General features: G+C 50.0%; 9 protein-coding genes and 1 non-coding gene across 10 annotated transcripts; 4 read left to right on the top strand and 6 right to left on the bottom strand.

Annotated features, from left to right (window-relative positions):
- Positions 1–1,636: 1,636 nt before the first annotated feature.
- Positions 1,637–5,809, top strand: sskB (putative MAP kinase kinase kinase SskB; the record flags this gene model as incomplete). Its single annotated transcript, XM_043298744.1, has 2 exons — positions 1,637–3,444; positions 3,499–5,809. The coding sequence occupies 2 exons, from the start codon at positions 1,637–1,639 to the stop codon at positions 5,807–5,809; spliced, it is 4,119 nt and encodes a 1,372-aa protein (XP_043154679.1).
- A 927-nt stretch (positions 5,810–6,736) lies between these two features.
- Asppvi_002763 (GID4/VID24 family protein) lies at positions 6,737–7,910 on the bottom strand (the record flags this gene model as incomplete). Its single annotated transcript, XM_043298743.1, has 4 exons — positions 6,737–6,803; positions 6,872–7,229; positions 7,289–7,439; positions 7,494–7,910. The coding sequence occupies 4 exons, from the start codon at positions 7,908–7,910 to the stop codon at positions 6,737–6,739; spliced, it is 993 nt and encodes a 330-aa protein (XP_043154678.1).
- Positions 7,911–8,512: 602 nt separating this feature from the next.
- Asppvi_002762 (mago nashi family protein) lies at positions 8,513–9,341 on the bottom strand (the record flags this gene model as incomplete). The annotated part of the gene is made up of 7 exons (XM_043298742.1): positions 8,513–8,527; positions 8,590–8,715; positions 8,787–8,874; positions 8,937–9,000; positions 9,057–9,152; positions 9,209–9,246; positions 9,304–9,341. The coding sequence occupies 7 exons, from the start codon at positions 9,339–9,341 to the stop codon at positions 8,513–8,515; spliced, it is 465 nt and encodes a 154-aa protein (XP_043154677.1).
- A 414-nt stretch (positions 9,342–9,755) lies between these two features.
- On the top strand, positions 9,756–12,860 carry Asppvi_002761 (coatomer subunit beta; the record flags this gene model as incomplete). Its single annotated transcript, XM_043298741.1, has 5 exons — positions 9,756–10,060; positions 10,125–10,545; positions 10,595–10,984; positions 11,038–12,646; positions 12,718–12,860. The coding sequence occupies 5 exons, from the start codon at positions 9,756–9,758 to the stop codon at positions 12,858–12,860; spliced, it is 2,868 nt and encodes a 955-aa protein (XP_043154676.1).
- Positions 12,861–13,673: 813 nt separating this feature from the next.
- Positions 13,674–15,431, top strand: Asppvi_002760 (putative sphingosine kinase (SphK); the record flags this gene model as incomplete). Its single annotated transcript, XM_043298740.1, has 2 exons — positions 13,674–13,818; positions 14,116–15,431. 2 exons carry the CDS (start codon positions 13,674–13,676, stop codon positions 15,429–15,431), a joined length of 1,461 nt encoding a protein of 486 aa, XP_043154675.1.
- Positions 15,432–15,812: 381 nt separating this feature from the next.
- On the bottom strand, positions 15,813–16,941 carry Asppvi_002759 (ribosomal RNA processing 1 family protein; the record flags this gene model as incomplete). Its single annotated transcript, XM_043298739.1, has 3 exons — positions 15,813–16,633; positions 16,702–16,809; positions 16,893–16,941. The coding sequence occupies 3 exons, from the start codon at positions 16,939–16,941 to the stop codon at positions 15,813–15,815; spliced, it is 978 nt and encodes a 325-aa protein (XP_043154674.1).
- Positions 16,942–17,972: 1,031 nt separating this feature from the next.
- Positions 17,973–18,496, bottom strand: Asppvi_002758 (uncharacterized protein; the record flags this gene model as incomplete). The annotated part of the gene is made up of 3 exons (XM_043298738.1): positions 17,973–18,190; positions 18,288–18,345; positions 18,443–18,496. 3 exons carry the CDS (start codon positions 18,494–18,496, stop codon positions 17,973–17,975), a joined length of 330 nt encoding a protein of 109 aa, XP_043154673.1.
- Positions 18,497–18,819: 323 nt separating this feature from the next.
- Asppvi_002757 lies at positions 18,820–18,890 on the top strand. Its single transcript has one exon. It is a non-coding gene; the product is annotated as a tRNA-Gly (tRNA).
- Positions 18,891–19,518: 628 nt separating this feature from the next.
- Positions 19,519–20,774, bottom strand: Asppvi_002756 (ubiquitin domain-containing protein; the record flags this gene model as incomplete). Its single annotated transcript, XM_043298737.1, has 3 exons — positions 19,519–19,653; positions 19,720–20,517; positions 20,772–20,774. 3 exons carry the CDS (start codon positions 20,772–20,774, stop codon positions 19,519–19,521), a joined length of 936 nt encoding a protein of 311 aa, XP_043154672.1.
- A 1,085-nt stretch (positions 20,775–21,859) lies between these two features.
- Positions 21,860–24,123, bottom strand: Asppvi_002755 (putative G-patch domain protein; the record flags this gene model as incomplete). The annotated part of the gene is made up of 2 exons (XM_043298736.1): positions 21,860–23,855; positions 23,918–24,123. The coding sequence occupies 2 exons, from the start codon at positions 24,121–24,123 to the stop codon at positions 21,860–21,862; spliced, it is 2,202 nt and encodes a 733-aa protein (XP_043154671.1).
- Between the last annotated feature and the right edge of the window lie 498 nt (positions 24,124–24,621).

Raw genomic sequence — 24,621 nt, 5'->3', positions numbered from 1 at the left:
TTTCCGTACCTTGGGTACCTTGCGTTCGGAACCTTAAGATGTGAGGTTGAGAGAAGATAAGGATCTCTGGTCCTATTGGCTGGGCGATTTAGTTGACTTCGGCATCCCGATCTTTTCGGATTAGGGAGCTTGGCACATCAGTAATTCAACGACCCTGTCAAAGGGGTCAAAATGGCATGGATGTTGTATAGAGGAGTAAGGTGATAATTCACCATCCCAAACAAATTATGCTCCTCCAGCTCCTGCTTTTCAAATGCAGCAAATATCTGTCAAGGCGACGGATGACGACACACCAATTAGGTAGACCATCCCATTCCTTCATTGTTTCTTCCATTGGCTATTGCTTCAAAAGCACCCCCCATAAAGGTGTCTCTTAAGACCTTTATCCCTCAGCTCTGGTGCGTGCATATAACTATTGCCAATCTAGAGGATTTCAGGAGTCAATCACGGAGAAAAGAATACCGATTGCCAGTCAGTTATGTCGCATGCAGGTGCTGGTTTGTCAGGAGATGTCTACTGGGTGCTTCCAAATATATATTTCTTGGGTTAGAGTGCTATTCGATGGAGAACGACATCAGACTTTCGGCACATGTCTACCATGTTCTCGATAAGGCTATGGCTCTTTCGAAGCTCACTAGACCCAGATTGTCAAGCCTTCGATACTCGTCCAGAATTCCAGATTTCAGATGGGACAAAGCAAGCTTATATGTAGATCCGCACGCTCCAACTTGAGAACATCGAGTCCCACTGATCAGCACCAAGCATATGCCTTGGTTTACTCATTCTATGCATAAATTACTATTCTTGGTTATCACTATTTACTCAGCAGGCATATTTCCTCATAGTGGCCGATCATTGAACTCCAAATTTGCCTGTGCTTGAATTCTAGGATCGGCATAGGGAGGTAGTAGATTCGAATCAGTCCAGCCTAGGCCAACAAATGCACCCACTATTGATGTGTACCAACGGAGCATATCTGGTCCCTTTTGGACTTCATCAGTGTTACCTCTAAGCCCATGAGCTGTTTGGAAACTTTCTCTCTTGTTTTGGTCATTGGCGAGTGAATTAACGGAGTATAAAGGTCAAACAGCTCCTAAAGTGTGAAGACTGGGCAAGTATTAATTCAGTCGCAACAAAGCGGTGCCACAGGCCCTCACACACTGTATGCCATCGAAGAACATAAACCAGTGAGTCTTTAGGCATCAATGGTGAATATAGGTTGGTATCTATTTGTCAAAGGCGCTATCAATTTTGACAACGGCTTTCCTCTCTACAAAATAACGAGAGGTGACCTTTGAAGCATTCTCAATATGTTGGCCGAGAAGACCAGGCTCAGTTCTGTATGATTCGCCGTCCGTTGCCACGAGTTAGGTAAATCTGGATGAAAATACCTAAACAAGTCAAGCAATTACGACTACAGAAAATGAAAATTATTAAAAAGTGGCTATCATAACTGTCCAATTCATCCACTCTGGTAGAAGAAAACGGCGCTAGTAGGCTGGTAGCATTGTGGCGGTAACTACAAAAGGAACCCCGGAATGCACCGCCACACCCCTATCAAGTTTCGGCTTGGAGCTCCCGCTTCTCCTCATTCACCATCCCAACTGGACCGAAACTCCTAAAAGAGCCATGCAAGATGGAGTCGCCTCAGGATCGTGAATTTCGAGTCATGGAGAATCCCGATATTCCCAATCATGACTCAGACAGCTCAGGGTCGTCCGACGAACTTCTGCAGCAGCCGTATGCAATCAGGGCCAATTCTACCTTTCCAGAGATGTTCGAGCAAGCTCCGGCAGTCACCACTATCGCTTCGTCCCCTCCTCCCTCGCACGCAACCGGCCTACCAGCCTGGGCCAGCACACCAGGTGTACGCCCACGTGGCTCCAGTGTCGGTGCAGGCGCTGCTCTCGACAAAGGACTCCCTCCCGTTGACGGCCTCCCTCTAACCGATCGAGAATTGCGACCGCAACGCCCGTCTGGCCCTGCTAGGACCCCATCCAACACCTACGCCCCGCAGCGACGTCCACCTCAATACATTAACCTCCAGAGCGACCGCCAAAGGTCCTCATCGGCTAGGAGAAGTTCCCGACGTGATCCTAACGCGCAATACCGGGCCCAAGAAAAGGCGTATGTCCAACGCATTCGGGCAAATCCACAGGCGTGGTATAACCATTTCGATGATGCCCAGAATATGGGTTTGACGCCGGGTGACTCGGACTTGGAGGAGCCTTCGCCGTCATCGGAGGCTCCGTTCGAAGATGACGCATATGATCCTGACATCCAGCTGTTCCTCCCGGATGATAACCAACCGACGCTGGAGGAACTCAAGAACCCCAAAAATCAAGAGAGACTCGAGTGGCATTCTATGTTGGCCTCTGTCTTAAGAGGAGATGTTGTCAAACAGGAGAAACAGAGACTGCTTGGTTCAACGGAGACAAAAAGGTCCGCGGCTCAGAACAATGCAATCTGGCTGGGGGTTCGAGCCAAAACATGCGGCCGGAGTGTTGCCTTACAGCGGAAGCTCATTGAGGAAGCTAGAGCTGGTCTCGGACCGATCATCGAAGACATCATTACCTTCAAAATCAAGGGTGAGACTGAGATTGGCAAGTCGCCCATCAAGCAGGTCGAGGACATCGTTCAAAAGATCGAGGAATGCGAGATGCTGTACTCTACACATAAAGAGTTGGAAGCTGCCAACCCTCGAGTGGCATCGGAGGAATTCTGCTCAAGCCGCGAGGCCGTCTTTGCATGGCACAACACTATCGCCCTCATCAACACCGAACTGGCCATTCTGCAGAAGTGGGTAGGCAATGATGAACTTGATTTCAGCAAACCCAAGGTTAAATCCGTCAACAGCGATCTCTCGGACGGATCATCGTTCCTCGACCGCATTATGAAGGAAGACGGTCTCAAGACCCTACAAGGAGATCACAATATGCTCAACGGCATTGGCGAAGTGATCAAGAAAGCGAAGACTACGCTGATTGAAAACGCGGGCTCATTCGCCCAACGACATCTACCTCCATACATTGAAGAGCTTCTCACGCTGATCAATTTTCCCTCGCGCCTCATCCAGGAAATCATTCGCGTTCGCTTATCTTATGCCAAGAACATGAAKGACCCTGCCCAACAATCACCAATTCTCGTCGACCAGATGATCTCGCAGTTTCAGATACTGATGAAAGTCGCTGTCGACATCAAACAACGCTATCTAGATATATCGAGACCTGAGCCGGGATGGGATTTGCCGCCTTGCATCGATGAGAACTTCGACTCGGTGGTGTTGGATGCCTTGAAATACTACTTTCGCCTTTTGAATTGGAAATTGAATGTGAATAAGAATACATTTAAAGAAGCCGAAATTCTGGAGCAGGACTGGGAATTCTCGAACGACATTGGTCGCCAACTCGAAGGCGGTGACATTGAGGTCGCTGAACAATTCAGGTATGAGCTCTCTTCCTATCTTTAAGCATACGTGATTGCTAATAAGCATTCTAGTGCTCTGACGGCCAAGTCACTTCAACGTCTGATGATCCATTTTGAGCGTGAGTTGACGGCACGTCCAAATGAAGATCCAATCGATATGGATAAGAGATACAAGAGTGTGCTCGACTCCACGAGAATCAGACAACGGAAGCTTTACCGATTCTCGCGCTTCTTGCGTCAGCTGTTTGAAAACGCTACAGAGTACAATATCTCGGCTGATATTGCGTACGACTTCTTCGAGGCGTTGCTCATTTCGGACCATTTCCTGGTGAAGTCAAACGCCTCTGTCGGCCAGAAAGGTGTCTACCTCTTCGCGCATCATGCGCTGTGGAACAGACCTACAGATATTCAAGCGATTCTTGCGACCTCGTTTCGAGAAGAAGATGTACCCAAGGACTCGGCCCACGCACCTTATATCTTGGTGATCCGCCCTGAAAAGCCCCTGTCCTGGGCCGGTAAGGAGATGCAGGTCGATTTCCTGGAACAGCCCACGGATGTCAGACTCGGCAAATGTCGGCTTGTAGTTGAGGGAACGCAGCAACGACTCGCCAATGCTCGGCATGAGCTGGTTCAGTTGACTGGAATGCAGCTGGACATGGCTATTGAACAACGGGCGAACCTTGGACGAGTCAACGTGGAGCTGAACAAGATTAAGAAGATCTCATTTAAGCTTTCCATGACTATTATGGACAGTGTTGCGATCATCAAAGACCAACTGAAGTCGAGGGGCATAGAGAACACAGAGCTGATCCAATCCTGCTATGCCTTTGCAACAGAGTTTGGCAAGCGTTCTTCAAATTATGTCGATCCTAACCGACGTGCTATGAATAGCGCTAGGCTTGTCGAACTATCACTGGAATGGGTCTCCTTCATTTGCGATGACTGCGATGCCGCTGACCGAAAGACATTTAAATGGGCCGTAGCTGCCCTTGAATCCGCAATGGCCATCACCTCCAGCAGACACCTTCTCTCGATGGACGATTCCCAATTCGGTCAGTTAAGGTCAAAAGTGGCCGGATGCATGTCGTTGCTGATTTCTCACTTCGATATCATGGGTGCCCGTTCGTCTCTTGCAGCACAAGCGGAGAAGCAGCGCATGGAGGAGCGCGCGGGAGCCCGGAAAATCGGCGCTGGCCGGATCCTTACAGATGCAGAAGCTACAAAACTTGTTTCCGAGCAGCGTTTGGCTCGCTTGCATGACATCGAAGATAGGCGAGTGGAAGAAGACGCCAAGCGCCAGGCCCTCGGACGAGTGCTTGAAGGGTCCAACGAGGCTGACCGATCTCTTGCGGTCCTCTCGTCCTCTGCGACTAACGTTACACTCAGATGGCAGCAAGGCCAATACATCGGAGGTGGTACTTTCGGGTCTGTCTATGCCGCCATCAATCTCGACAGCAACTATCTCATGGCGGTCAAGGAGATTCGACTTCAAGACCCTCAACTTATTCCGAAGATTGCCCAGCAGATCCGGGATGAAATGGGGGTATTGGAGGTCCTTGATCACCCTAACATTGTTTCCTACCATGGTATCGAGGTGCATCGCGACAAAGTCTATATCTTCATGGAATATTGCTCTGGCGGATCTCTGGCTAGTTTGCTTGAGCATGGCCGTGTGGAAGATGAGACAGTCATTATGGTCTATGCTCTACAACTTCTCGAAGGATTGGCATACCTACACCAAGCCGGTATTGTCCACCGCGACATTAAACCCGAGAACATCCTTCTCGACCATAACGGCATCATCAAGTATGTCGATTTTGGTGCTGCCAAAATCATTGCGCGCCAGGGCAAGACCGTAGTTCCGATGGATGCCTTTACCGGAGCTGGTCACAAGGATGCTGCTCTCCTTCCGAAGGACTCCCAAATGGCGCATCAGCGGGGCAAGAACCAGAAGACGATGACAGGAACACCAATGTACATGTCTCCCGAAGTGATTCGCGGCGATACTTCCAGGTTAATCCACCGCCAGGGAGCGGTCGACATCTGGTCATTGGGATGTGTGATCTTGGAGATGGCCACTGGTCGCCGACCATGGTCTACGCTAGACAACGAGTGGGCAATCATGTACAACATTGCTCAGGGAAATCAGCCCCAGTTACCTTCAACCGATCAACTCAGCGAACTGGGCATTGATTTCCTCCGCCGTTGTTTCGAATGCGATCCAATGAAGCGACCCACAGCCGCGGAGCTGCTACAGCACGAATGGATCGTCTCTATTCGGCAACAGGTCGTCGTTGAGCCCCAGACCCCAAGCAGTGATGGCGGCAGTAGCAGCATCAGCAGCTCCAATTCGTGCAGCCGCCAAAATTCCACATACATGTAAACCATCCTGTCCAATCTTTTATTCCTATTTTCATCATTTCGGTTCCATTTCCTTTTTTTTCCTTTATCCACACGGAAACTGCAGCTCACTTTCACACTTCATATCTTATTTCTCGCTCCTCATTCCTTCCTTCTCTCGAGAAGGTCGGCTCGCAAAAGTTTCAGCAAAGAGATTGCCCGTGATACCCCCCACTTGCTACTTTTTTTCCCTTTGCTCGACGCACTTAAGATTGGTTCTTCTGCCCTATTGTGTATGTTGGAGTTGTTAGCTAAGGCGCTATGCGGTGCCTTGAGGTCAGCTAGTTATCCGGATGTATCTAAGCAGTACTAGGTGTTCCAACATCCTTTGTGCTTCCATCGGCCGAAGTCGGCATGTGATGTACAAACATTGAACGAGTTCAAATATGTGATAACCTTGGGAAAATTACTGGTACCGGATGTGCGACAGCACGTAGTCTTCGATAGCTGCTTTAGGCTGATAAAAGACATCAATTGCATTCATGAGTTCCCAGAAAGCCGGAGATGAAGCGGACAGACATAAGAGAAAATATGAGACGTTCATCAGGAGAGCTGTTCATACCTACAGCTAGATGACCGCGGACTGCAGCACAGAACAAGATGATGAGATAACACAAGACCTCAGAGTAGAATCGGAAAAGACCATGTGAACCAACTTACGCCAAATAGAAAGACATCATGAGAGGAATCGTAGACAGTCAAGGAATGGTAGTGGTAGCGTGGTTCTCAGGCCCTTGAAGGAGATAGCGTGATTGTGAAGTAAAACCGGAATAAATATAGACAACGACAAGAGGGAGAAGAGGAAGAAAGAGTCGGGGCCGAAATGTAGACAGAAAATCCAGGTGGGGGGCCCTGGCAGTCTGCAAGCAACAGAACAAACCAACGCAGGGGTTGGCGGGTATCAAGAGAATCAACGGAACTCCATTGCGGGAGTGCAGCCATGATCTTCAACGTGTTTCAGCTCAAGCTGCTGGTACCTGCAGAGAATCAAAGACGTGTTAGTACCTGGGATCCAAGAATGGTTAGCTGTTTGGCCGATACGTACTTCTCACTCTTCGCATGAAAGTAAATGCCAGTCACGCTTCCTTCAATCTGGTTGAAGCATATGTAATAGAAGCCCTCGAAGCTCGCGCCTGAGATCGTCCTCACCCGATGATCAGGAACGAGAAAGTACTCTTTCCATCGCATGAATATGTGTTCACGCTCTGCGAAGTTCCAGTAGGTGAAATCAGGCTTCTTCGCCTGTTTGGCAAGAGGCCGCCAGGCGGGAAATCTGGCCCAATGGTGCATGTCGGTCTTCTCCGTTGCACCCCACGCTTCATTTCTGGTCTTGAACGTGTGTTTGGTTCCGATGATTTCTCCTTCGAAGAACGTTGTCAGAGTAGGATGATCCTCGGTAAGACCTACAGGTGCAAGAGAAGGTTAGCTAAGATGTCGTTTACATACGGGATAATCCACGGACCTTGTATACGAAGATAACCGCAGAGGTAAGATTCAGCCATGTCAACATGCTTGATCTCCACATCGACGTTGTACACTTGACGGTCCGACTGTTGTGTACCAGTGAATTTGCTTCCAGGACGAAGATAAGAAGAGGTGTAATTAGGAAGAAGCTGTCGTCAGTGTCAGTAAAGCAATAATATCGGTGCAGAGACTGGATCACTAACCCGAACATTAGTAAATTCATAACTTAAAAGTGAAGCAGTGGATGGCGATGCAACAGTCGACGACGGCTTTGCGGAGCTTGCTGTTCCCCTCGTAGGGTTCAATCTGCCCAAGGCAAGTCCGTCGTCGGATCTCATCGTGCCTTTTCTGGGAGCGCTATGACCCGATCCAACTGCTGAGACATCTGCGTTGGACTGATCGATGGTTCCATCAGGTTGGGCCGTCAAGAGGGTGTGCGCTGATTGAATGGAAGGTGACAAGGCATTGTCGGGGACATCGCTCTCCGTGGCAGAGGGGTCCGGAGAGTCTCTCCAAGAAGACAATCGCTCAACTTCAGGTGGACACGTTGTATGAGTAGATATGTCCTCAGTGATTGATGCAGCATTCAGAGGAGATGTGTTGTCACTCGGTGTCGGCATTGAGGCTAATTAAGGACGGGATGACATCGGATCTAATCAGCTTGCAGGGCCCCCACACAGGGTATAGAAGAACAATAAGAAGAAGAAGAAGCAGGCACACGACAAGACAACCACAATAGCAGCGACAGCCAAAAGAGGAAGAGAGAATTCAGGGTTGAATGGAAGACGGAAGATTACTTTTTAAGGTGCAGCGCAGAAGGGTGTCTGAGCGGGAAGACGCACTGCCTGAAAGGGATAGTCTGATCATGCGGGCGCGGGGGAGGCAAATTGGCGCCTGAGGCCGGAACATCTGGCCAGGCCTTTTTGGATGAGATGGTGCGCTCACCTTTGGGCAGTGCTTGATACTCATTTTCGGAGCTATAAGTAGATCAACTTCATGCCTAAAAGGCTAGTCTCAATTGAGCTGATCATTGTGTATAGTATCAAGCTGGGTATTTTATTCCATTTCTCTACATCAGTAGATTGCCACAGATGCGTATAGTCTCGTCACCGCGGCTAAGATCAATTTGAGATTCATCATTATAGTAAATCCGTTCCATTCTCGAAGAAAACGCCCACGTTGATTCCCAAAACCAGATTTCACCACATATCCCTATCATGACTTAGATAGGCTTAATCTGCAGAAGGGATGAAAGGGTAAGTAGAGTATCTGTAGGGTCGAAAAATCTTTGGAAATTACCTTGAAATGGAGGGAGATAAGAGAAAAGATGAGTGCCTTCAAGTCCTGAACGAGGTAGTAGAAAACTCGGAGACCCTCTGGGTCTGCGGATTCGGTCACATCTACTAACGAACCGATTTTCGCGGTCTGCGCAATCGAAGGACGTTAGAACTTGGCTATACCTTTGCTTAGACAAGCGTATCGGAGATTCAGCGCACCTCAAAGGAGATATGTTCGTTTCCGAGTCTGATCTCGAGCTCTTGCCGTCCGTCCTTGTTCTTCTGTGGCCATTTTGAATCGTCCTCCCTAAGCTGTATTAGCAAAGACCACGATTCCTTGCATGTCTACTGCCAATGTAACTCGCATACTTCATGATCTCGCTCTCTTTGATAATGCGCTTGACCTCCTGAATCATCGCCGAGCTCACGCACACTGCAAATCTCATAAGCACGTAACCTAAGGACCCGACCACGAATCCTAGCACTCACTTTCTTTGCGGATCAGGGAGTCATTGCGATAGTTCGAGTTGTTCGCATACCGAACCGCGGCACTTCGGCCGTCGCCAAGGGTCCGAAAATCGAATTCTACAAGCCGTTAGTCAGTGCAAGAGAACAAGAATAACTTCACCGTGCACACTGACCTAGAAACTCATGCCCAAACCGCCCAGAGTGACCTGAGCTGCGGGGCTGTCAGCAGCTGAGGAAATCTGGGCTATAGAGCAAAGGTCTGCCTTACTAGTAGCGGAGATAGAAAGGCTCGTTCTGGTTTGACATCTTGAAAACGTTTCAGAGCAAATATGTCGGGACTGACGATTGAAAGCAAGATCGCATCAGTCGAAGGCGGCCTTGTGCTTGGAGTGCCTTGGTTTACAGGTTGGCCCGGGCGGAGCTTAGTCATCCACACAGTCCGGACAGCTTGCTCCGCCGCGCAAATGGACAAGTTGATACTCAAGCCCCGGATTGCCAAACAATCGCACTGATGAATGCAAGGCAGGTGAGGGGAGATTAATTAAGTCAATTAACATCTACCATCCTACTCACGTGTTTGCGGGAGAGTGATCTTGGTATTTTTCCCCGTCCCTCTTTAATGCTAAAACAACAACTTGTACTGATCAACTCCCAAGCTCTCCTCCCTCCTTATCCTCCCACACCCCGTTACGGCCGTCTGCCTCTATATTCCCAGGCATCATGGCATCATATCTGGAAAATGCTTACAGCTTGGTCCATTTGGACAATACTGCTGATCAGCCCACTGTACAGGAGCTGAAATTGCAACTGGAGAAGGGCAATGATGAGACGAAGGTGGAAACAATGAGGCGGATCATCACAATCATGCTGAATGGCGACCCGATGTCCCAACTCCTCATGCACATCATTCGCTTTGTCATGCCGTCGAAGAGCAAGCCTCTGAAGAAGTTACTCTACTTCTACTACGAAATCTGCCCGAAGCACGACGCCAATGGGAAACTCAAACAGGAGATGATCTTGGTGTGGTAAGGATACAGACTAGCACGCTTTTGGCTTTCCTACCAGTCTAATCAAACCATTTCTGCGCAGCAATGGTATTCGCAATGACCTTCAGCATCCCAATGAGTATATTCGAGGCAACACTCTCCGCTTTCTATGTAAGCTCCGTGAACCGGAGCTCATCGAACCCCTCCTCTCGTCCGCACGCTCATGCCTTGAACATCGCCACGCATATGTGAGGAAAAATGCAGTTTGGGCCGTCGCTTCCATTTTCCAACACTCCGAGTCTCTAATCCCGGACGCCCCAGAGCTGATTCAAACATTCCTCGAGTCGGAGACTGATAGTACTTGCAAGCGCAATGCTTTCGCTGCTCTGATGTCCATCAGCCACCAGAAGGCTCTCGAATACCTGGCCACCACTTTTGACGGCATTCCAAATACAGATGAACTACTTCAATTGGCGGAGCTCGAGTTCATCAGGAAGGATGCGGTGCAGAACACTCAGAACAAGGTGGGTCGGTTGTCAACCATGCATCATATGCGACGCTAAGATATAAAAGGGAAAATACTTGCGTCTCATCTTTGATCTACTAGAGGCGTCGACAAGTACAGTGGTTTACGAAGCGGCAACGTCGCTCACGGCTCTTACCAGTAACCCAGTGGCCGTAAAGGCTGCGGCAGGCAAATTGATCGAGCTCTGCATCAAAGAAGCCGACAACAATGTCAAGCTCATTGTACTCGACAGAGTCGACCAGCTTAGAAGTCGCAATGAGGGCGTTTTGGATGATCTTACCATGGAAATTCTTCGTGTTCTCTCCAGCCCTGACATTGATGTTCGGCGCAAAGCCCTCGGTATCGCCTTGGAAATGGTCTCGAGCAAGAATGTTGAAGAGGTCGTCATGCTTCTGAAGAAGGAACTAGGCAAGACAGTAGATGAGCAGTACGAGAAGGTAAGGATATACTTTGATCTGCGGCAAGGATCGGATACTGACAACGTACACAGAACAGCGAATATCGTCAGCTCTTGATCCAGTCGATACACCATTGCGCCATCAAGTTCTCCGAGATTGCTGCTAGCGTCGTCGACCTCCTGATGGATTTCATTGCGGACTTCAACAATAACTCAGCTGTTGATGTGATCTCATTTGTGAAGGAAGTCGTGGAAAAATTCCCTACACTTCGTGCTTCTATCGTCGACCGCCTCGTTTCTACTTTAAGCGAAGTCCGTGCTGGAAAGGTCTATCGTGGTGTACTGTGGGTTGTCGGAGAGTATTCCCTGGAGGAGAAAGACATCCGTGAGGCCTGGAAGCGAATCCGGGCAAGCCTTGGAGAGATCCCCATTTTGGCTTCTGAACAGCGACTCCTTGACGAGGTGCCCGATGAGACTGCACTCAAAGAGCAAGTTAACGGCCATACCAAGCCTTCAGCTCCGACTGGTTCTCGAAAGGTGCTGGCCGATGGCACGTATGCGACTGAGAGTGCTTTGACTAGCGAGTCCGCTGCTGCCGCCAGACTTGAGGCAGTCAAGGCTGCTCAAAAGCCTCCTCTTCGTCAGTTGATCCTCGACGGTGACTACTACCTAGCAACCGTTCTCTCCTCGACATTAACGAAACTTGTAATGCGCCACTCGGAAGTCTCGCAGGATGTCGCTCGGACGAACGCACTACGCGCCGAAGCGATGTTGATCATGATCTCTATTATCCGCGTCGGACAGTCTCAGTTTGTCAAGGCTCCCATTGACGAAGATTCTGTTGATCGTATCATGTGCTGCGTGCGCTCTCTCAGTGAGTTCTCTCAAAGAAAGGAGCTGGAGACTACCTTCCTGGAAGACACGCGTAAAGCATTCCGTGATATGGTACAGGTGGAAGATAAGAAGCGTGCTGCCAAGGAAGCCGTTGAGAAGGCCAAGACTGCTGTTCAGGTTGACGATGCGATTCCCATCCGGCAATTCACTAAGAAGTCTGGTCTTGAGGGTGCCGAAGAAATGGAACTCGACCTGGCCAAGGCTACCGGCGGCGATTCGACCGTGGAGACTGTGTCATCGAAATTGAGCCGGGTTGTGCAGCTCACCGGCTTCTCGGATCCAGTCTACGCCGAGGCCTATGTCACCGTCCATCAATTTGACATCGTTCTCGATGTGCTCCTTGTCAACCAGACTCTCGAGACCTTGCAAAACCTATCTGTTGAATTTGCCACTCTTGGTGATCTGAAGGTAGTTGAGCGACCGACCACGCACAACCTCGGACCTCGTGACTTTTTGAATGTACAGGCTACAGTCAAGGTGTCATCCACGGATACGGGTGTCATCTTCGGCAACATTGTATATGATGGAGCGAGCTCGACGGAAACCCATGTTGTCATTCTTAATGATATCCATGCAGATATCATGGATTACATCCAACCCGCTCAGTGCACCGAGACTCAATTCCGGACCATGTGGACCGAGTTCGAGTGGGAGAACAAGGTCAACATCAACTCCAAGGCGAAGAGCCTTCGCGAGTTCCTCAAACAGCTCATGGAGAGCACCAACATGGCCTGCCTGACTCCAGAAGCTTCGCTCAAGGGAGATTGCCGGTTCCTGAGCGCCAATTTGTATGCCCGAAGCGTATTTGGTAAGTACCAATTGTTATCCTACCCTCCTTTTTTTGGATTGACAAACACTGACCTTGGAATTTGTATGCAGGTGAGGACGCTCTTGCAAACCTGAGCATTGAGAAGGAGGGCGAAGATGGTCCGATTACAGGATTCGTACGGATAAGAAGCCGTTCCCAAGGTCTTGCTTTGAGTCTAGGATCGCTGAAGGGCCTGAAGGCTTCGGCGGCATGAAGAGAGAAAGTATGACTTCTTGGTGTCAGCGTTTGATTGATTGTTACCCTATGATTATAGTCACCCGTATTACATGGCTCTTGATTACTCTTTTTTTTTCCTCTTCCTCGGACGAATCTTTTGGCTCTATGCCACTTTTATTTTAACTCTATTGTACCAAATGAGAGAATGGCCTATTCAGATGGAACAACAGAAGAACTCTCCCCAATTCATGAGTGGCCCTCCAGGACTCAGGATGGGTGTCAGTGGGAAAAAGAGCACGGACAACTGAACAACTAACCGATAACGCCGACAATAGTGTGATGTCGGCTGATAAGGATCAGTGGAGACAAGTTTATCAACTTCAGACCACCGACCACAAGCCTGACTGAGAGATTTGGCCTCGGTAGCCTGTGTCAACCATGGAAATCTCTACGTGTCATCATCAATTCGCTGTAGATGTAGGACATTCAAACTGACTGTTACTAGGGAGACTTTTCCTGGTTATTATTTCCGTCTTTCCGAACGCGACTTGACCGGATTAGGCACGATGGACATCCAAGGAAACTGTTCCTGAGGTGGAGAAACTAATCCACCCTGAGATCTCCAATATATTGGGACTAACCTCTTTTCTCCCCATAATATTAAGAATATAATCAGTACCTAGGTCAAAACTGATTACCTCAATCTCGAACATCCTCCTAGAAGTTCTTGCCTTTTTCATTCTTATATTGACTATCAATATTGATTATCATTATTGACTATTGTTATTGTCTTATCTTTTGGTCGTTACTGTATCCTTTTTGGAATGGTCACTTGCTTTCGCAGGTAATAATGGCTTCTCTCGACGGCGCTACTCGCCCTTCCTTCAATGCGGATCAGCCGGATTCCCAATCTAAGATACTCCAGCACGACTCGACCTTGACAGTTGGACAGTCAATTACCTTGACTTTGGGTAGCGATGCGCTTGTTATTGCTGGTGAGCAGTGTCTGACAATCCATGCTTGCAGGGCATGKTTGCACATTTCGCATTCTAACCAGCTTCTCGTACCTGTACAGACGATCGCTCCACGCGAAAACCAGACCGCCGCTGCTGCGGAATCCTGTCAAAGTCAAGTAAGTTTCTCTATTACTTCGCTGCTCTATCTCTTCGACTTTTATTGTGTGTCTCGGGTGTCAAGAGGCACTTGCTGCTCTTGCGATCTGAATCAGGCATAACAAGGGAAATTAATCACCCGCTTGCAAGGACCATGGCTAATGAGGCTGTACAATACAGAGACCAAAGAAACTCAATCTATCGCATTGTACAACATCCTTCATGCAGAAGTTTCCTCTGCAGGTCTGACTATTACATATGCGGACCCTGTAACCAAGCACGATGTTACCGTTGGTGCCTTCCAATACACCATTGCGGACGAAGACAAAGCAAAAGCCGAAGCATTCACAACCAGATTACTTGATCTGGCGTATGGTAATGCCAAGCGCTACAAAAGATTCAAGGTCCTGATCAACCCGTTTGGTGGGAAGGGTATTGCCTCGCGATTGTATCATCAATACGCGGCGCCGATCCTTGCTGCTGCGCATTGCGCAGTTGAAGTAGAAGAGACAACGCATGGGGGACACGCCACCGAGATAGCAGAACAAATTGACATAGACGCATACGATGCAATTGTATGCTGCTCCGGTGATGGATTGCCCTACGAGGTCTTCAATGGTCTGGCCAAGAAACCTAATGCTCGCGAGGCGTTATCGAAGCTCGCTGTCGCCATGATACCTGGTGGTTCGGGGAACGCCATGGCTTGGAACCTTTGCGGAACAGGTAGTGTCTCTATTGCTGCGCTGGCGATTGTCAAAGGAGTAAGAACTCCCATGGATCTGGTCTCCATCACGCAGGGCAAAACTCGAACCCTATCCTTCCTGTCGCAATCTTTCGGTATCATCGCAGAATCCGACTTAGGAACTGATAATATCCGGTGGATGGGTGCCCACCGCTTCACCTACGGTTTCTTGGTCCGTCTCATGCAGCGCACAGTGTGGCCATGTGACCTAGCCGTGAAAGTTGAGATCGATGACAAGAACGCGATAAAAGAGCATTACAGAAGGTACGCGGCCGGAGAACCTTCCCGCCGCCCGTCTGAAAACACCGTCGCCGGATTGGGAGGGCTCCCCGACTTGAAGTACGGCACTGTCTTGGATGAGCTCCCACAGGACTGGGAAGTCGTCCCGGGTGAGAACATGGGCAATTTCTACGCGGGCAATATGGCTATTATGTCCGCAGACACGAACTTCTTTCCGGCCTCTCTGCCGAATGACGGTCTGATTGATGTTGTCACGATTGATGGAAACGTCAGCCGCCTCACATCGCTCAAAATGATGACGGAGATCCCTGAGGGAGGATTTTTTGATATGCCGGATGTTAAGATTCGTAAGGCTTCGGCATATCGACTTACTCCCCGTGAGAAAGAAGGCTACATCAGTGTCGACGGTGAACGTATACCGTTTGAGCCGTTCCAAGTCGAAGTTCATCGTGGTCTAGGCACCGTGTTGTCGAAGTCCGGACACCTTTACGAGGCCGAAGGCCCTCGGCCATGATTACGAGTTTTATGGTCGATGTCATCTTCCCTCATTCATTTGCTCGTACACGTATTGTTATTCGCCGGTCTCTGTACCACAAAATGATACCCTCGCGCAAGACTTATACAGTTTTTCTTTTCCCTCTTTTATTGTGATGTGGCTTTGCTACAGGTGATATTCCAGCAAGGTTTGCGGGCGGCGGGCATTGCCATGTATACATAGTGGGCTAGGTCAGACCAGGGGAACTGGTGGATTTTGGCTGTACAAAGATGATATAGATAATAAGAGTCTGCAATACGCCTTGCTCCAAGCAAGGTCAAATGGACATGCAAAGCCATCACTACCATGCGCCAGAGAGACATGCGAAAAGATGAATCTTGTCTTACACCGATCGAGAGCTCAATCGTCGGCGAAGCCACCCCATTCCTGCTCACTATCATCGTCGTCATCATCCTCCTCGACTTCCCTAGTCTTGAATCCCCACTGAACCAATCGGTCGTCGTTTAGGGCTTCTGCCGCCCTTAGTCTCACAGGTCTGAAGGGACTCTCCTTACGCAGCTTCTCAATGGGACGTAGTAGGAGATCCATGGGAACCTGACCCTTGACTTTCCGCGAAGACCCATCTTGTGCCTCCCCCTCCTCGAATTCAAGAACCTTTTCTATCTCATCAATCCAGATATCCAGCAGGTGGTAGCGGAGCCCATCCGGTCCGTGGGGCATAGGCACATAGTTCGGGTTCTTCTCATCGGCAGGAGGCTGATCCGGGTCGAAATTAAGCGGACAGAGAGGCCCTTCCTCGATGATGGTGATGTACGACTCGAGCTCGGCCCAGTCACCCTCGCCATCCTGCCCCTCCTCCGCATCCATCTCGTCACGGGCTTCGTCCTTCTTGTCTGCTTTCGAGCGCTTCTTCTTCCCCGCCGCGGCTTGTTCTTCGCGCTTGCGCTTTTTGCTGGCTCCGTTGGTTCGTGCGGATTGCTGCTGCTCCTGCTTGTTCCCCTTGAGGAACACTTCGAATGCCACGCCTACATAGCAACGGATCAGGTATAGATACTTATCGAGTCGCAAGCGGTCCAACGAGTGGAAGTCCCTGCCGATGGTGATCCAGAATGCGCGCAGGAAGCGGTGACGTGTTTCCCGCGGGAGAGTCGGGACGAGCGTGTAGGAGAGGTTGCGGGCTAGGGCTTGTTGTGTGAGGGGACGGTCTGAGTGGTAGAAGCCTGTGCGGTTGGAGAATGGTTAGTCGACTCAATGTTCCTGGAGTCTGGGTTGGGCGTAAAGGACGTACAGAAGAAGAGGCCTTTCCAGAGCTTGAGGAGGTCGAGGAGGGTGAGGTCAGTTTTGGAGCGGAGGAAGAGGGTCAGGGATTCTGTCGCCTTGTCGCGTGTGCGCTTGTCTGTTCCGAGAGAGGGCTTGTTAGTTAAGGTATTCGGACTGGTAAGGTGAAGCTATACAGCGTTCAGTATTTCCTGGACATACCGCTGGAGGCGAGCTCCTTGACAAAAGGAGCTTTTTGCAGATTGCTCATGGTTAATAATCTATGCTTTTGTTTAATTCATGTAGAAGAAGTAGGAACGGGACCGAGTCGTGTAATGGCAATGGCGTATATTCTTCCTTCCTTTTTTCAATGTCGATGCGGCCTCGACCTTTTTTCATTTTCTTGTCTTTTTTTTGTCTGTGTTTGCTCTGTTTGTTTCCTAAGGTGGGGATTGTTCGGCGGAGATAGACTTGAGTACTCTTATTGGAGGAGCTTATTGCAGGTAGCAAGACGACAGAACCTATTTTGTAGACACCTCAGGTATCAAATGTCGCTAACCATCCTGTACTATGGCGAAACCATCTCGCCCTTCACGTTAATGATGTGTCTGTCGTGAGAAATAAGCATTAAGCACTTGTTTACAACACTTGTGCACAAAAGAAGTACTGGCAATGGAGCTCTTAATGAAAACTGAGACGCAGTGGTGCCCTCTTTTATCAAAACTCTGCACCTACTTAGCTCTGTGGCTACGCTATACTTGAAGTACGCATGCCATTTAACTGAGGCAGCGTTCTTTTCAATTTTTGATTGTGTTCTCATTATATGTCCAGCAACTCTAGGCCCTCCTTTGTTGACACGCGCAGGAAGCCTAGAACATATCTTTGAAACTGCACATTCAAGTTATTAGGAGCCTGATGCTCTATCCAGCCGGAATCTGTTGATCAGACTATACAGGATGCCGGACAGAAAAACCTATGACCAGACCTGTCACAGGAGCGAGTTGAAAGCACTGTGATTGATGATATGTTGCGAGAGCAGAGGGCAGAGCTGGCTCGCATTGCGTCGAACTTTCCCAGGCACCGTCCGATGGATTCTGGAGTCGCTGGCCCGGGCATTGAACGCAAGGACATCCTTGATGGTCTCGAACTCAACGATTCAGTTCTTGGCTCTAAGAGTGACTAGTTCAATAATTATCAATAACGCAGCCGTCGATACCCTGGCAGATTCTGGCCAACGCGTGGGCCTGCTACTACTACCCGACCTCTGGGTCGGACCAGTCGTCCCAACGGCAGGGGCTCATGTTACTCTTCATCGTACAATTCTCGACGTTCGCCTCGATGGTAACCGGCACATTGCCAGGCACTGGAACCGGTGGCACACATTGCAACCCTACTCTTCTTTACGACCTTGACCTTCAACGGCGTCATGCAGCCACCACACGCCCTGCCTGGTTTCTGGATCTTCATGTACAGCTTGTCTCCCTTGACATATTCTAATCGCAGGGATCTCAGCAACAGGACTACATTGCCGGGGAGTCCAATGCACCAGCGCCGAGTTGAGCGTGTTCAACCCACCCGCGGGATCAGCCTGCGGCCGTTATCCCTCTCCGTACGTACAATCTGCCGCCGGCGAGTTGTACAACCCTAGTGCAACGCAGAGCTGCGAGTACTGCCGCTGCAGAATGCGATCAATACCTGAGCAGCTCGAACACCTTTACGCCTTTTCATCCCTTTGATCCTGCGAGTTCATGCTAGCATCCGTATGAACATACTACGGGCGAGAGCTGGCGCAACTCGGGCTTGGGCTTTGCGTACGTCTTCAGCATCTTGAAACTCTCCTACTGTACTACGACTTTTGTGTCAAATATTATAATCCCATGTCCTTAGAGGTATCATCAAGGGCGCTGGTGTCGTATGTCGTGTTTTCAAGCGGAGGTATGGGAAGACACCTAGGGGACGGAGGCGGAGAATAACAGGTGTATTAGACGAGCTGCAGTTTCTCTATATATGACTTATTTGTTCGGACTCTTGCTTGAACCGGGAATCGGTGTACATGTGTAGGTGTAGGTGTATGTTCCACTGGAGATCACTTGTGTCTTTGTGAAGCACTGGGTCATAAGTTCATTTAAGCAAGTAAAATCACAATCTAGCATCATTGGTCTAGTGGTAGAATTCGTCGTTGCCATCGACGAGGCCCGTGTTCGATTCACGGATGATGCATAGAAATCTATCTTTTTGCGTTCTCTACGCACTCACCCCCTGCCATCCTCAATCTTGCTTCCTTTTTTTTTCTMCTTTTTTTGCATTTTCTTTTGGATATATGAAATGAATTATCTATGGCGCATTTTTGCCTGTATCGACCAAAAGACTCACTAAGTTGCGTTCGTGAGCGGAACCCTCAGTGGCACTTGTTTGCTGATATATATATTCTACTACCTCACGTCACGTGTAGCGCATGTTTTTATACCATGACCAGAGATAATGAATATGAAGCAGTAAATTGATTAGATCATCAATGTTGCTAGACTAGATTTAAGCACAAACACGAAAGGACAATGATCATCGAGAGACAGTGGGACGACACAAGGCGCCCGAGGAGAAGATAGACCATATCATAAAGAACAGGGAATGAAGCACGGACACCAGGCTGAAAAACAAGACGAATGGGTATTATGCGAACCGGCTGAACACTGGACGCCACGAGATTGCAAAGATCGTAACAGCATAAAGGTGAGATGTCATGACATATTTAAAAACGGTTAGTAGCCTGACCTCCAAGGGTCGGGTATCAACGAGAGGTCGTTGAAGCGCCTTCTAGGGCTGTTTACGTGGTATGGACGGACGGTTGTCATTGGTCTGAAGGCCTGGCAACGACCAAGGCATTGATTATATTGCCTGCTTTCCAACCCTGGTTTACCAGAGGTGTATTTTCGCGGAGCATCCTACCAAGGTAGACGATTCTTACCCGCTGGTCTGCAGGAATCTGCTCAAGTACGATGTTAGAATTCTGCTTGCTCGGTGAAGACTGGACAGTGAAAGCAAGACCTACCCCGGCCTCCTGCTGCACCCTGCGGGCAATCAAGCCCACGGTCTGGTTCTTGCCGACCGACACGACAACGTCCGATCCGCCGTCGCTCAAGCGCGCCGTGACCCGGATCAAGTCGCGCTCGCTTATCTTGCCCTTCTCGTCCCTGCGGTCTTCAGAGTCACCGCAAATTAGCTCGTCACCCGATGCGTCGTCCAACGACAGCTTTGAGTCGTCCGTGTCGAAATCGTCGTAGCCATCATCACAGCGACTGGCCGATTCCTCCTGCACCATGTTCTCCGGGTCGCTCACGATGCAGCGAGGCAGACGGTAGAGGGCACCCTGCTCATCGTAGCAGCCCTGGCAAAGGTCTCCCGTGGGCACAGTGACACCCGCCGCATCAATGATACTCTGCGCCGTGGCCAGGTCGTTCACATGCATGAACGAGATCGCCGCGGCCAAGGCTGCCCACACCTCTGCCCGACCGGTGACGCGGGTCTCGAAGAACTCCTTGCGCTCCTGGTCTAGCTGCGCGCGAGACCAAGTGCGCCGCTTGCTGTACCAGACATGGGAGCGGATTGGGGCGTTGAAATGCTCGCTCAGCGCTAACTGAGTGGTGGCCGTCGCTGGGGTGCGATGGTCGGCATGCCGACCTGCGCGGGATGTCGCCCTGGTCAGGGAAGTTGAAGGATAGCTGGAGATGATCGCATTCGTTGTTGAGCGAAGTGCATTTGAGGAGGTATCCGTGCGGCGCTCCTCTGTTACCCGGGTCGGATGGGAGGAATCACCGCTGTCACGCGACAGGAAGGACAAGCAAGAACCCTGGAGATGGTGGAATCAGACGTGTGCGTTTAGCAATATCGTGAGGACAAGAGTAATCGAGATCGATGAATCGATGAAATCGACAGCTACTGAGAACAGCGATGTGCAAAGGATTACAAGCGACAGGTACTTTCACGTCTACAGATCCCCAAGAACCAAACTGCGATAGAAAAGTGACAAACAGCAACAGTGACAAAGTTAACGTGGAAAAGAAGAAATGAAAAGGGGGAAAAAAAAGCTCCATGTTTACTCACCATGCTGAAGCGGTAGACAATACGACTCCATCAGACAGACAGGTAGATAGTGGATTAATCCTCTCCGTTAGAGAAGGGAAGCAACAGGACGGAGATACCTCTCAGACAATAGAGGAAGAGGAGGAGGAGGAAGGGAAAAGAATGCGGGAAAATATGGCACCAATAAGAATGAGAATCAGCAGCTAATGATGTTGATATTCCGTATTGGTTCGGCAACCAGGTTCATTGTCAGATATATTGATGGTTATGGCTCGTACATCGATCGGAGAACGGGGCGGGCAACGTAAGACTCGCTGGTGAGTTTGTAGTGGCGATGACGACGACGCGGCGGGTTACAAACAAATAGTTCCGGTTCAAAAAATTAGAGAATCAAAGCATGCGAATAGGATGTATTGTCACTAGGACGAGCTGAAGCTAAAGAGGGGGACAAAGCAGAGGATGGATGGATCTGATCCCCGTCAGTCGTGCATTGGCATGAGGAGGAGGGACAAGCAGGCGAGGAGTGGTCAGTTGGCAGCTGGCTGTTCTTATTTGGTGCGGAGATGCTGTCATTTATTAAAAGCTTGTCTGCGAACCGTGTATCTACATCCGGCAATGTCATCCACAGCATTTACCACCGTCTGGCAGCAACCAGAACCATGGAATAAACCGAGAGCTGTTCACCAGTTGGTTATCTGACATCGTTCAGTTCTATTAATAGCACTGTCATTGCAGCATTCCCGAATCCTTCTCTATCCGATATTAACCAGTGCACACAAAGGCTGGTGTAGATTACCACCCTCAATCTGCTTATTTTCAATTTATCTTCATAGAGCAAAATAGTTGCAATCATCCAAGGGCGTGTTGTAACATTCTGCGGTGTAACCACTCGTCTGATCATCATGCATTTAGCCACTGTGTTACATGCAGAGCACCAAGGATGAGCGGCTTAATAATTGCTCGAGCCGCGTTTTTGTTGCATTTTTACTAAATGGCCCGTCTACTAGGTGTCTCAAGCCTTAGCGCAAAGGCGTTCGGACAGTCCTTATAAACATCGTGGTTACCATATTACAGTCTCCGTTCTAGGTTAAAAACATGACCGATATGAATCACTCTTCCTCATCCTCATCGTCGCTACCAAAGATGGCCTTGAAGACCGCCTCGCCGGGCCTCTCAGCCTCAAGTGCTTCATTGCGCTCGGGTTCAATCACTACCTCCCTCCTGACTTCCGGCGCTGTCGCCCGTTCAGGCGTCGCAGTGTCGGATCGTGCTGTCAGTGGTCTACCGCTAGTTTCGAGCATGAGCTGGTCCATCACATCCTTCGATACGAGCTCTTTAGGTCCGGATGCTGTCTGGTATCCAGCAGACTGGAATCGATTGCCAATACCAGCCTCGGAGCCCCCTGGCTGCTCTCCCGGGTCGAACTGCACATGATCCGGTGGCTTGACATTCAGCCGTTTGCAAAGCAGCCGTGCGGGATAGAAGCTGTGGGTGCTCCGAGTCATCGGGCCAAACATACCGATCTTGGCCGCGGCCACGGCCGGGTCCTCAGGCTTCTCCGCGGGCTTTCGGAGTAGCGGTTCTGTCGACGTAGATGATTCCGGTTGATCGGACGATTCCTTCGGCCCCGTAGATGCTGAAGTGAAGCGCGAAGCCATTACCCCAGAGACAGGCTTGAACACCTCCGCAGCTCGAGCAAACTCGTGGAGTTCCGCAACCCATTCATCCGTTGTCGAGCCTGGTACTCGGTCTGGGAGTGTATCGCGAAGGCCTGCCCGTACCTCAAGGAATGTGCGGTACCGAGTCCGTTTGCCTTGATCTTCCGAATAAGGCATCCAGCCACTGACTGCCCGAGTAAGAGCCTGAACAGCGACCTGTTTGTCCAGCTTGGGAACAAGGTCCCACAGATCCTTGCGTCTTTGCGATTCCGATAATTCGAATCCCTTCGGTGCTTTCTCTCCCAAGGCTGGTGGTAGGTCTGTCTTTCCAGTAAGTTTCATGATCCTTTCGCGAGCCTCGGGGGTCATCCAGTCAAAAATCGACTTTCCGGGCAGCTGGGCCTCCCCCAGCAGCGCAGCTCGAGACGTAGGGTCGAGCGAAGAAGCCTTGGCCGCCTCTGCCGTGGAGACATAGTTCGAAACATCGCTTGCCGCTGACGGTTTTTTGCTCGATTTCCAGTCCTTTGGGATTTCAGGAGGCGCGTATCTTTTCTCTTGCGTAGATATTGAGAGACTGGAAATACCATCGGCTAGGAGAAAGCCGTCCAACGGGAGCCGGCCGTCATGACATTTTCGGAACCCCGCCGACGATTTTGCAGTGAGCGTCTTTTTTGATATGAAGACGGGCTTGTTGTTCACCAGAGGATTAGATGCAACAAGTGCCGGCTTAGACTCATCCGTAGACTTTTTCTTCTTCTTCTTCTTGTCACCGCCGATGACCCGATTGTACGAGATTTGTGGACCAATAGAGTACGGATCTTCGTCGTCTGATCCTGTGTCGTTCAACACACCGACGCCAAATGCGCCGCGCCTAGGTTGCTCTTTTGTCTTCGATGGTTTTCGTTGGCTCCCGGACGTCAACCGTCGCCCAAAGAAATCGTCTTCATCAGACTCGTCGGCACCGACTTTGTGAGAGTCCAACCGACTTTCGCCCGCAAACCCAAGCCCCTTGTGATCCGTCTTATGGACAAAAGCAATCATGGGCGAATCCTCCGGTGCGAAGAGGTACGTCTTATCGGCTTCGTTTTCGCCAGGGGCAGCGCCGTCGCCAAGATTGGCTTTTCGCCGTACTTTGGGGCCGATCCCTTGACCCTCTCGCCAACCCATCTTCTTCAGTAGCTTGACTCCCATCGTTTCACCTCCGGCCTTGAGAAGGTCCATCAGCCCTCCTCGGCGAGCTGCGTCGGTAGCAGCGGATCCAAACCCAGCAAAGTCATCACTGGTCTGCAGTCTTTTCGCCTCTTCAGCTTCTCGAATGTCCTCCTCGTCCATGAAGTCCTCCGGCCGCTGCTGGAATTTCTGCTGAGAGTCCTTCGCCCTGTTCTGGCGCGAGGACACAAACGTCGCAGGGGTCCATCCCTCCTTAGAACCGACGGTGTTGAAGTATCTGGAAAAGTCGGGCCATCTTTAGCCGTGCTGTTCAAAGCTATCCAGGAATCGTGGGCTCACCCGGCGCTGAAACCACCGGTGAAGGCGCCATGTAAGCGTTTCCTTCCCCGGTCATCTGTAACTTCCTGCTTCCAGATTGGTACATATGACCCGTCATCCCGAGTTCCCGCATCTAGAGGGGGGAGAGGCGTTCCGTAAAAGGCGTATGGGGAATGATGTGCTTGTACATCAGCCTCGAAGGCTGCTCGAGATCGTTTGCTCGACATTTGTGGGGTTTCGGAAAGCAGTGTGGATTGCGGTGGCTTCTTAGGTAAAGCTTGTTGTCATTATCGCTGGGTCTCTTGACGATGTTGTTAGCTCCTCCATCTAGGAAATTCTCAGAGACTAGAAACAGTGCACTACCTACCCGGATGTTGGGGCAGTTGAATCTAATTCCAAAGGACTATTGTAACTTCCAGGAAACAAGGACACAGCTGTGGAGATAAGGAAGGAAGCTCGGCCTTGGGTGATGTGCTTCATGGAAGTTCATCCTAATAGCTGAAACCATGGATGGGACGTTTGTCCAATCCGTACCTACGCACCGCCACCGTCACCTGCTGTGGCTTGGCACCGAGGTAAGTATTGCTCTGGGCTGTCTTAAATCACGCGGATCTACCAATGGCTAACAATTTTCTACTTGTCTAGATCTCGAAACCTTCTAGAGTTGTAAACTGAGAATGGCAAGAGAAACAGGCTCATTCAAATGCAAGATGACCTACTGTTGG

The sequence above is a fragment of the Aspergillus pseudoviridinutans genome, assembly GCF_018340605.1.
Source record: "Aspergillus pseudoviridinutans IFM 55266 DNA, scaffold_2, whole genome shotgun sequence".
Lineage (NCBI taxonomy): Eukaryota > Fungi > Ascomycota > Eurotiomycetes > Eurotiales > Aspergillaceae > Aspergillus > Aspergillus pseudoviridinutans.
The sequence above is the reverse complement of the archived record's forward strand: the minus strand, read 5'-3'. Positions and strand labels throughout refer to the sequence as shown.